The sequence below is a fragment of the Cricetulus griseus genome, chromosome 4 (genome assembly GCF_003668045.3).
Source record: "Cricetulus griseus strain 17A/GY chromosome 4, alternate assembly CriGri-PICRH-1.0, whole genome shotgun sequence".
Lineage (NCBI taxonomy): Eukaryota > Metazoa > Chordata > Mammalia > Rodentia > Cricetidae > Cricetulus > Cricetulus griseus.
Genome location: NC_048597.1, coordinates 52,763,424 through 52,775,923, shown reverse-complemented (window position 1 = coordinate 52,775,923; position 12,500 = coordinate 52,763,424). Strand labels below are relative to the sequence as shown.

Here is a 12,500-nt window from a genome sequence, read left to right as displayed (position 1 = left end):
GGGATGAGTCATGTGGCTTCCTGCACTGTGACAATAACCCTTGAACATATTACACTATGGCAGGTGATACAAACATGACTGAAGACAAAGGGTCAAGCACAGTTTTAATTGTAGATGCTGCTTACAGAAGGGAATAGGACAGTCACTATTTTATATTCCCATCAATAATGATTAAGTTTGGAATAATCTTGTTACTCCAGTTATGCTATATTGTTAAACTGGTCATTTTTATGAGTTACTGCATAGTAACTTCAGTTTAAGCTAAAGGTATTGGTTTATTCTTAAAGTGCCCATATTTGACATAATATTCTAATATTTTATTAAATTCATAAGCTTTAGAACAATAACAATGGGATGCTATATAATCAATGAAGTTATTTATAAAAGTATTCACCCTTTGCTGCTTTGTTTTCTCTAAATATGAATGTAGTTTCTTATAGTTATTTTAGTTACATATGCACATAAAATAAAGTTTAGCACTGTAATGAAATGTATTATTATTAAAATATATTATTCATGACTATAACCCCAACACTCCGGAGACTCAGGCAGGTTGAGAGTTCAAATCCAGAAAAGGGTATATAAGACCCTCTTTCTCTCCCTTCCATAAGGAAAAAAACAACAAAAAGAAAAGAAAAGAAAAGGAATAAAATCTATATCATTCTCAATAATTTATCTATAATAGAAGTAAACATTCATATTGCAGAAAGTCTTGTGATATAAAGCATATGATAGACTTACAAAATCATTCAACTTCCCTTAAAATGCTATTATAATGGCTAATTTACTGTGCAGAGAGGGGGCACATGTGTGCTATAGTACATAGAGGTTAAGAGAACCATTAGTTCTCTCCCTTCGTCATTTGGGTCCCAGGCATTGAAGTCAGGTTGTAAGGTCCAATTAACATTCAATCTTCAGCGCTAACAGTTTACCTTTGGGAAAGAGTTGCTTATTTTCATTATAACAGTACCTGCCAGAATTAAAGCATGCTTAAATACAACATGTAAAGCAACAGTATCATCAAGTTGATTTATTGTTATTCTCTATCTTACAAGTACTAGAAGTGTCAGGGCACACAGAAGCAACTAAATTTAGTATGTTTAGACTTCATTAGGTTGAACAATACTAATGTAAAAATACAGTATGATGCATCAGAAGCAAATGAGTGATAGACACAGCATGTTGAAGAAGCTGTAGTTAAAACAGGGTTATGGACAGAACAATTTGATGCTATCAAAGGATAAATGAAAGAGTAAAAGATAGATTCTCAGGTACAAAATAGTCAATCAATGACAAAATGTATAGCTAATTTCAATATAAACATGGACAGTTTTTGAATTTGGGAGTAATATGAATAAAACAACATTTCAGAACATTAATATGGGTGAAATTAACAAAAGTTATTATGAAAAGTGTTAGAAATTGATGCTAGGAACAAAAAGAGTGTGGCAAACCAAACACAATGACAGAAAATGAATAATGTCAAAAATTGTCAAATACCATTAGTCCTTATCACCATAGACACAAGTGTAATACTGAAAGGCTAGGAAAGAAATGGTAAAACGATAAAAGAAAAAAAAAACTCCAGCTAAGAAAATCCAAGCAAAAATGCTGAGAGACAGAAAAAATCTTAAAGGCAGAAAAAACTCAAGACAAAAAGGGTTTTATAAAAAGGAGCCCCAAGTAAGATTAAAGTCAACTTCGGAAACATTAAACCCCAAGAGCAGAGAATATGTTTAAACTATTGGAAGAGAAAAAAAGAACTGTAAACTAAGAATTTTGTGTTTGACAAAATCATCTTTCAACAATGAATTCAAATATAAACATTTCCCCAAAGCAAAACTAGATTTGTACCACCAAAACTATCTTACCAGAAATATAAGATGTGTTTTTCAGGCTAAAAGAAATGGGCCACAGATGGGGATTTGAATATATATATATATATATATATATATATATATATATATATATATATATATATATATGAGCCATGGTGGCGCCTCCCTTTAATCCCAGCACTCAGGAGGTAGAGGCAGATGGATCTCTGTGAACTTAAGACCAGCCTGGTCTACAAGAGCTAGTTCCAGGACAGCCGGCAAAGCCACAGAGAAACCCTGTCTCCAAAAACAAAAGCAAAAAATACCTGCACAAAATTTTCATTACTTTGTATTTCCCTTGAAGTTATCTATTTCACCCATTTTCTTAATTCTATATGTAGAATGATACAGAATATGAGTTTGAGGGGGGTTTTGTCTTTGAGGTTGTTTTTATTTTCTGTTCTTTTTTTTCCCTAGCTATAGTGGAGAGGATATTGAACTGGCCGGCCTACCGCTGTATCAGAAAGTCTTTGAGTTTTTTGTTTGTTTTTCGAGACAGGGTTTCTCTGTGTAGCTTTGGAGTCTATCCTGGCACTCGCTCTGGAGACCAGGGTGGTCTCGAACTCAGAGATCCACCAGCCTCTGCTTCCTGAGTGCTGGGATTAAAGGCGTGCGCCACCAATGCCTGCCCAAGTTTTTAATTTCTGCATTTCCATGAAATTAGATGGGAAATACAGAAATTAAAAACTCAATTTCATGTTTTTGTTCTTCTGTATTGACTAGGTTAGCTAAAGACAGTGTCTGTTTTCATTATATCAGTGTGTTCTTTGTTCTATGGTTTTGCTTTTACTGCAATGAACTGCTATGATAAATGTGTGATTTGATCCTTCCTTGTTAGTTGGGGTTTTCTTTTAGATTTTGAATATATATATATATATATATATATATATATATATATATATATATATATATATTACAAGTTTTCATACCATAATAGAGGGAAACATTTTAGGTTTACAGAGAAATCAGGCACTAGGGAAATGTCTGGAGATCTACAAAGATGACACCATCTAACAATCTAAGCAACAGAGGAGAGGCTACCTTAAATGCCCTCCCCTGATAATGAGATTGATGACTGACTTATATGCCACCTGATAGCCCTCATCCAGCAGCTGGTGGAAGTAGAATCAGACACCCACAACTAATCACTGAACTGAACTGGAATCCAGATGCAGAGAAGGATGAGTGATGAGCAAAGGGGTTCAGACCAGGCTGGTGAAACCCACAGAAACAGCTGACCTGAACATCGGGGAACTCTTGGTCCCCAGACTGATAGCTGGGACACCATCATGGGACTGATCCAGACCCCAGGATCATGGGTTTCAGTGAGGAAACCTCAGAAATCTATGGGACCTTCTGTAGTAGTTCAGTACTTATCCCTAGCATAGGTGTGGACTTTGGGAGCCCATTCCACATAGAGGAATACTCCCTGAGCCAAGACACATGGGGGTGGGCCTAGGCCCTATCCCAAAGGATAGACTATGATGATACCCTATCGAAGGCCTCACCATGGGGGGGGAACAGAAAGGATATGTGATATGTAGGGTTTTAGTTGGAGGGGTGGTGGTAGGGGAGGATGGGAGGGAGAAGGGAACTGTGATTGACATGTAAAACAATCTTGTTTCTAATTCAAATAAAAAAATCTGCAAAAAAATTTACAAGTTTTCCTCTTTAATGAATTTCCTACTTTGAGGATATAGTATTATTCAATACTATTTTCTACATTAAAAATTTTATACATAGAACAATTTTGTTCTAATTTTCTTTATATATAATTTTTAAGAAAACAACATTTAAAGTTTGTATATAGTTCCTTGTAACATTTACTTTTTAAGTTAACTATATTTTATTTCACTATCAACCAGAAAGGCTTTACATTTCCCTGATGGCTAAGGATGTTGAGCCATTTCTTAAGTGTCTTTCAGATTCCTCTGTTGAGAATTCTGTTTAGTTCTGTACTCCATTTTTTAAATTAAATTATTTGGTGTTTTGGTGACTAGATTTTTGAGTCCTTCGTATATTTTGGATATCAGCCCTTTGTCTGATGAGGGGTTGGTAAAGATCTTTTCCCATTCTGTGGGCTACTATTCTATCTTGTTGACAATGTCTTTTGCCTTATAGAAGCCTCTCAGTTTCAGGAGTTCCCAGTTATTAATTGTCAATCTCAGTGTCTGCTACTGGCATTATGTTCCATAAGTGGTCTTCTGTGCCAATTCATTCAAGGGTACCTCCCACTTTTTCTTCTACGATGTTCAGTGTGGCTGAATTTATGTTGAGGTCTTTGATCCATTTGGACTTAAGCTTTGTGCATGGCAATATATATGAATCTCTCTCCAATCTTCTACACATCAGCATCCAGTTATGCCAGCACCATTTGTTGAAGATGCCTTCTTTTTTCCATTGTATACTTTTAGCTTCTTTGTCAAAGATCAGGCGTTCATAAGTATATGGGTTAATATCAGGGACTTCCACTTGATTCCACTGGTCTACCTGTCTGTTTTTGTGCCAACACCAAGCTGTTTTCATTACTATAGCTCTATAGTAGAGCTTGAAGTCGGGGATGGTGATGCCTCCAGAAGTTCCTCTATTGTACAGGGTTGTTTTGGCTATTCTGGGTCTTTTGTTTCTCCATATAAAGTTGAGTATTGTCTGAAGAATTGTGCTGGGATTTTGATGAGGATTGCATTGAATCTGTAGATTGCTTTTGGCAAGATTGCCATTTTTACTATGTTGATCCTACCTATCCAAGAGCATGGGAGATCTTTCCATTTTCTGGTATCTTCTTTAATTTATTTCTTTAAAGACTCAAAGTTATTGTCATACAGGTCTTTCACTAGTTTGGTTAGAGTTACCCCAAGATATTTTATGTTGTTTGTGGCTATTGTAAAGGGTGATGTTTCTCTGATTTCTTTCTCAGCCTCTTTATTGTCTATATATACCAGGGCTACAACTCTGCGATATCATCTTACACCCATCAGAATGGCTAAGATCAAAAACACCAACAACAGCTTATGCTGGAGATGATGTGAAGAAAGGGGAATGCTTCTCCACTGCTGGTGGGAGTGAAAACTTGTACAGCCACTTTGGAAATCAGTATTGTGGTTTCTCCAGAAAATGGGAACCAGTCTATCTCAAGATCCAGCAATTTCACTCTTAGGCATATACCCAAAGGATGCACATTCATACAAGAAGGAAATCTGTTTACCTATATTCATAGCAGCATTATTTGTAATAGCCAGAAGGTGGAAGCAACCTAGATTTCCCTCAAATGAAGAATGGATACAGAAAATGTGGTACATTTACACAATGGAGTACTACTCAGCTGAAAAAACAAAACAGTGAAATCTTGAAATTTGCAGGCAAATGGATGGAACTAGAAGAAACCATCCCAAGTGAGGTAACCCAGTCACAGAAAGACAAGCATGGTATGTACTCACTCATATATGAATATTAGACATAGAGAAAAGGATTACCAACCTACAACCCATACCTCCAGAGAATCTAGGAAATGAGGAGGACCCTAAGAGAAGTGAAGTCCCCCAGTGAAGTGGAAAGAATAAGAGTCCCTGAACAAATTGGAAGCATGGGGGAAGGGGGCGGGAGCTAGGAGAAAGAGGAAGGGAGAAGAGGAGGGGGAAGGAGAACATGAGGGAGCAGGAAGATTGAGTGGGGAGAGGAATGGAGAAGAGCAAGAAAGGAGACACATCAATAGAGGGAGCCACGATAGGCTTAAAGAGAAATCTGGAACTAGGGAATTCTACAGAGCTTCTGGCTTCTCACTCCCGCTGAAGACATTTTCATAGCATGTGATAATTAGCAGAAGCCTCTATTGAAATGGTTTTTCTTTCTAGTTGTTCTCAAGGACACAGTGTTTTCAATACACTCTGCTGGTTGCTTTTTTCTATGTCACAAGGCCATTGGGCCAGCCTGTCCCTAGACAAGAGGCCTTGGAGGAAATTTTGGGAAAACATGCTTAGGCCTGAAATGAGGAAGCACATCAATTCTTTCTTCAGAGCCAGCTTCTCAGGAAGCTTAAACAGCACATGCAATTAACAAATATAATGCATATTATCATGTATGTTTAACATAAAATCCAAAGGTGACTGTATTGAGATGTGGAGTCTTTAGGTCTTGAGCACATCCATCTCACAGATGAGATCAAGTCCCTTAGGAGGAGAGAAAGCTTTCTCACCATGTCTTCTACTTGAGAATGCATGAGATGCCATTTCTGAACAGTGAACACTGTCAGACACTGAATCTACTGGTACGCTGAGCTTGGACATTCCAGACTCCAGAACTGAGTAATATACTTCTGTTGTGTATAAATTACCCGGTCTAATAGAGCAAAGGATTGCCAGACTACAATTCACACCTCCAGAGAAGCTAGCAAACAAGGAAGACCATAAGAGAGGCATACATAGTCCCATGGTGAAGGGAGAGGAGACAAGATCTCCTGAACAAATTGGGAGCATGGGGGAGGGGGAAGGAGATAGGAGAAGGAGGAGGGGAAGAGAGCGGGGTGGGGGGGAGGAAAACATGAGGGATCAGAAAAACTGAGTTGGGAGATAAATAGAGGAGATCAAGAAAAGAGACACATCAATAGAAGGAGCCATTATAAGTTTAAAGAGAAATCTGGACTAGGGAATTATACAGAGATCCACAAGGATGATCCCAACTAGAATTCTAAGCAATACTATAGAGGCTACCTTAAATGCTCTTCCCCTATAATGAGAATTTATGACTGCCTTATATGTCATCCTAGAGCCTTTATCCAATAGCTGATGAAAGCAGAAGCAGAGACCCACAGCCAAGCACTGAGCCAAACTCCTGGAAATCCAGTTTCAGAAAGGGAGGAGTAAGGAACAAAGGGGTCAAGACCATGCTGGGAAAATCCACAGAAACAGCTGACCTGAGCAATTGGACCCCAGTTGGACAGCTGGGGAACCAATATAGGACCAAACCAGCCCCTCCTGAACGTGGTGTCAGCTAGGAGCACTGGGCAGTCTATGGGCCTTCTGGCAGTGGAACCAAGATGTATCCCCTAGTGCACGAATGGACTTTGGGGGCCCATTTCCCATGAAGGGATACTCTCCTAGCCTAGATACACAGGGGAGGGCCTAGGCCCTGACCCAAATAACTGGAAATATTTTATGATTCTCTCATGGAAGGCCTCACCATACCTGGGGAGTGGATGGGAGGTTGGTGGGGGGCATGGGAGGATGGGAGGGAGAGGGAACTGGGATTGATATGTAAAATAAGATTGTTTCTAACTTAAATAAAATTTATTTTAAAAAAGAAAAATACTTCACTACCCATTTTACAGAATTTAAGATTTTCTTGGCAATTTAATACATGGCCATTTAAAATAATTCTACATGTATTTGAAAAGATGTAGCAAAATTCTTTGACAGAAAAGTGATCATCTGGACATATATACCCACAAAACAGTCTGTAAAAAGTTAAGATAATAAATTGTATACTACATATATTTTACTACAATTTAAAAGAAAAGTTGGGTATGGTGGCTCAGATCTGTAATCCCAGTATCTGCAAGACAGGGGCAGGGAGATTTCAAATTTTAGGTTTGTCTGTCTCAGAAAACAAAATAACCAAACAAATCAATACCTCTCCCAAGAACACATTTCCTTTTAAAACACAATTGTGTAACTAAGCTTTATAGTTTATTTATTCATGATAGAAAAATTGACTTTTAGAAAAACAATGATAAATTTCTACATAGATTTAGAAGAGATGGTTAAAGAGGAAGGGGATGAGAATATAGATTATAGAATATAGATGACATTAAATCAACATCCACATTATGTAACTTCATATACATAAAGCTTTCTATTTATTTCTAACAGACTTTTATACTGTATATCCTGAGTAACTGATAAATATGAAGATTAAAAGCCTGTATAGCTACACAATATAGGATATAACTATAATAAGGAGGGGGAAGTATAAGCCTTTGTTGTCAATATAGGTCAAGGCAGAGCAAGTGATATTATTTAACAAAAAGGGTTTTAAGAGATGATTGTACCTCAATGATTAATAATTAAAGGTAGGTGAAATGCTCAGAATAAATCACAAAAGGGAATCTTGAAAGACTTCTAAAAAGCAAAAAGATATGGAGTGGAAAATTATCTGAAAAAAAAACCCAACAACTTAGTTCAGTAGAATGAAAATACAGCAATAAAAAGCAGTTAAATAGATGACAAATCAGTTGGAACTAATATACTTGAAATCTGCTACAAAAAATATTGACAAACTCAAATACAATTTGCTCCATAACACCAAAAATTCTAACAAAGCTGACTCATAATCCAGAAAGAGAAACAAACATAAAATATTTTCAAGATAAATGGCAAAAAGCTCCAAAATTTTTGAAAAATATAAATTTAAGATGTTTGTTAGAACTGTTAATAGAATAAGTTTAAAAAGCCACCAAACAAGTTGAGATATAACATGTTTAAGTTACTGCAAATCAAAGATAAAAAGTTGTCTGAATACAACCAGAAGGAAAAAAACACACTCTGTATAGTAGAAGCAAAGTTCAAAGCACTGATGTAGATACTTGAAACAAACAATAGAAAAAAGAAGACAAAGTGCCTAGGAATTAAAATGTATTCCTAATAATAATATTTAAATTACTTGAAAGTAGAATAGCAAAGCAACTAAGTAGAGTATTAACAACAGAAAACAAATAATAATAAGTAGATCTAGATCTAGTCTTACTAGTAATTATATTTAATGTTAATGGACGAAACATACTAACCCCCAGACAGAAAAAAAATAAAAATAAACTAAAACATGCTCCTTATTTACGAGCTAATCGATGTCCTCTGCCAGTCTGAACCATAAAGGAAGGTAAAATTGGAAAAATTAAAGTTGTAAAGAGGCAGTTCTGTAGTTTCTTTTCAAAGTATGTCTCTTACCATGTGGTACTGTGGTTTGGAAAGGGCGACTTGGGCTTTTCAGGTTCCATAAAGTCAAGCTACCATCCGAATGGCTGCACATGAATTGTTTGCCTTCATGATGCCAATCAATTGAATGAATAGCCTGATAAAATGATGAAAAGCAAATACAGGGGGAAAGTAGATATGTCATATATTCTGAAAATACTTTGACATAAAAATACTGAAACATGTTAAAATATTTGTTTTCTCACCCTGAATGGGCTGTCTTTGGCTTCAACCGATTACAGACCTTTAAAGGCTACCAAAACTCATTTCCTTATATAAACAACGATTCTGAAAATTTTTAACGACATTAGATCCCAGGACATTTTGATATAAATCCTATGCCCTTCCTATGTTTGAAAAATTATTTACACAGGAGTAAAAGTATAGTTATCAGAAGATAATTTCTTGTAAGATGTAGGCCTAGTATCACTTAAAGCAGATAATTTAAAAATAATTTGAGCTAGCACCTGAATGCATTCTATATGCCAAATCTCCATGATATGTACTTTACATAAAATATATTATTTAATAATATAAAGGCTTTTACTTTATTTTACTATTATTTCTCAGTTTACATATGGTGAAATTAGCCTAGAGACTAATATACTCATTTGCTTTTTAAAGCCATGGAAGTCAAAGCCAAACTCCTCATAAAACCCATATTCTTAACTGTTGTACAGCATTGTCTCAAGCATATTGTTCAACAGTAATTACTTCATTTCTAAAGTTGTATTAATCCTAGTGGTAGTATAGTATCTTCTAAGAAGTAAACTTTAAAGAAAGATCTGCTGAATTAGTGAGTAATTAACATTGCATTTCCAAACTTTTGGTGTTCTTTTTGAATAAATTAATGATCATAATTTAACCACTGTATTAAATACAATGAGATAAGTCCCAGTGGATAAGAAAATTAAAAAAGGTATATAAAACATCTCCTCCCACAAGAAACATAGAATGAAGACCAATATGGGTGAATATTAATTATATTTATTGTTCAGAACTTTAAGCACATGTGTGTTTATACAGTTGGAATTCTTTATGTGACCAAGTGTGAAATTTTCAGCCAATATGTTTAATATTAGTTACAGCTAACAGATAACTTGACTAATCATTAAACATAAAGGAAATGAGAAATGATTCAGACATCAATATAAGACTAAACTGAACATAAAAGGCAACATGAAATTATGGACTTGTAGAACTTTGTTTTTCTCTTCCTTCCTTTTCTTTTCAGTTTTCTTCACTCTAGACATAATTTCTATGTAGAGACTTTTTTCTTAACAGTCTCCAACAAAGGCATTTAGAGACAAAACAATCTTCATTGCCTTCTCTGTTTCTTTTCCCTTCTGCAGGTAGTTCAAACAAAATAGCATTTCTTTTGTCTACTTTGATGAACCTCAATCAATTTTAAATTCTCTAAAACTACTTGGTCAGCAAAAATAGAGGATGAGAAAGTATATAGACCTAAAACCTCCTCCTAACCCAGTAATATCCTACCCATTGGAGAGGAGAGAAAAAAAGTAAATTATAGCTACTACTCTAAATAAAAGAATTACAGTAACTATATCAGTGATGCAAACATTGTCTTGTTTTAGAGATCAGGGTGTCAAATAGTGTACAACTAAGGAGCTGGTAACTGAGCTCAGGGTGGGTATTTGATTTTTGTTTTTTTAGTTATATCACATTCTTTCTATCACAACAAGGACTTACTAGAAACCAAATGTCAATAATCAATTCAAGAAAAAATATAAAACAAAAGACTTTGAAGGAAAATTATTAATCATATTTTATCAATGGTGACTTTTTCTTGGAAACAAAAATTTAAAAACTATATAGCAATCTGACGAAAAGAAATTTGTAGTTCCCATGGAATCAAAATATTACCCTCATGCCAAATTGAAAGATTTCTCTGAGATTATTAAAGAAATATCAATATAAAGAAACAAAAAATGACTGTTGTAGAAGAAATCCTTTCCTATTTATTTATTCAGAAAAATTCCACTCTGTATTCTAGGCTTGTCTGAAACGTACTATGTATCTCTAGTTGGCTTTGAACTTATGGAAATCCTTCTGCCTCACCTTCCCAAGTAACTGGTAGTAGAAGCATAACCTACAACACCTAGCTGGAAATAATTTTTAAGCAAATTATTTCACAATATTGGATTTCTAAACAAAAAATCAATTTATCTATGACTATTCATCAAGCAAGAGTTATATAATATAGTTCAAATAGCTTTTTGGTGCCTACAGAACAAATAGGATTTTGAAATACAAAAGAGACAAGAGATTTCATAATGAGAAAGGCAAATACCAGCAGCAAAATCTTGAAGGTAAGAAGTAAATTATATCATTAAGAGAAAGTGAGTAACATGTCCCAAATGTGTGAACTGTTTAATAAATAGTACTTTAAAAAAAAAAGCACCCCAGCTTTAATCTCATTTCCAGACCCTGTTAACAGGGAGTCATTTGAAGTCACATGATCAGATTATATCTTTGAAAGATAATCTACTAGTGAAGAATATACAGAAAGGTAGATGTTAAGACAGTCATAGCCAGTCAAGCAATTTAACATAGAGTACTAGGTATCTAAATGAGGACAAAGAGGAAATAAGAGAATGGTAAGAATAAGAAAGACAAAAATCAAAAAGCCTATAAAAACTGATTGCATATGATACACGAAAGAGAGCAACACAGAAAGCATTACTATGGGCATTCTAAACTGGTTTTAAAAGGAAAAGAACATAAAAAGTAGTATGAGTAATCAAATATAAAATCAGTTCTGGTGATTTTTATTTAGATTTACATATTAAATTGCTAGACATTTAAATATAAAGCTTAAGAGGGGTAAAGGCTAGAGATTTTTAGTTGTATTCCTTATACAGGTAGTATTAGAAATGAGAGCCTGAAAAAAAAAAAGAAATGAGAGCCTGTACAGATAAACATAAATTAGAGGAGGCAACAAAAGACAGAGGTTTTTGTTTTTTGTTTTTGTTTTTCATGTGGGCGGGGCTCAGTACATCATTCAGCCATCCTCAAACTAGGGACATATCTTGTCTTCCTGCTTTAGTCTCAAAACATCTAGTATGTGCCAGTGTACCAGACTTGAGCATCTATAATTTAAATGAATCAAAGATGGAAAAAAGAGGCATAATAAATAAATAGGCACAAACAAGAAAAGAAACAATTTTTAAAATGGACTTTGAAAACTGACAAAGAAGACCATGATGTATAGTACTGAGAAGAGTATATGTGATTTATAAAATCATCTTAGAGACTTATTAAAGATAACTTCTAGATATGACAAAGTGCTAATAAAGTTTGAAAAGTTTTGCAGTGAAATGAAGTCTATAACTATCTCCATTAGAAGAATAACAGGACCTACAAATGTGCAGTATAATACATGATATAATTTATTTATGTGCATATATAAGTCAATATGTAAAATAATCTCTGTGTAAGTTATATATACACTCATACTCTATTTTTAATTTATAATATTTTTAATCTTTATATAAAAGTTCAATTTTAATATTAATATACTTACTTTTCAAGGTTGGAAATTTTATTTTATATATATTTTAAGCAAAAGAAAAACATAATTTTTAGCATTTTCCTTTTCGTTTCCCATTGATTTAATCTTTTCCAGTTCTTATTTATT

At 34.6% G+C, this 12,500-nt stretch overlaps 1 protein-coding gene across 4 annotated transcripts in view; it reads right to left on the bottom strand.

The window, feature by feature from the left end:
- Stxbp5l (syntaxin binding protein 5 like) overlaps positions 1 to 12,500 on the bottom strand; it is a 215,683-nt gene that overhangs the window by 111,904 nt on the left and 91,279 nt on the right. For all 4 annotated transcript variants that reach the window (XM_027412712.2, XM_035444255.1, XM_027412713.2 and 1 more), the window contains exon 8: positions 8,816 to 8,939. In XM_027412712.2, coding sequence (XP_027268513.1) covers positions 8,816 to 8,939 — 124 coding nt within the window. The remainder of the gene's footprint in view (positions 1 to 8,815; positions 8,940 to 12,500) is intronic.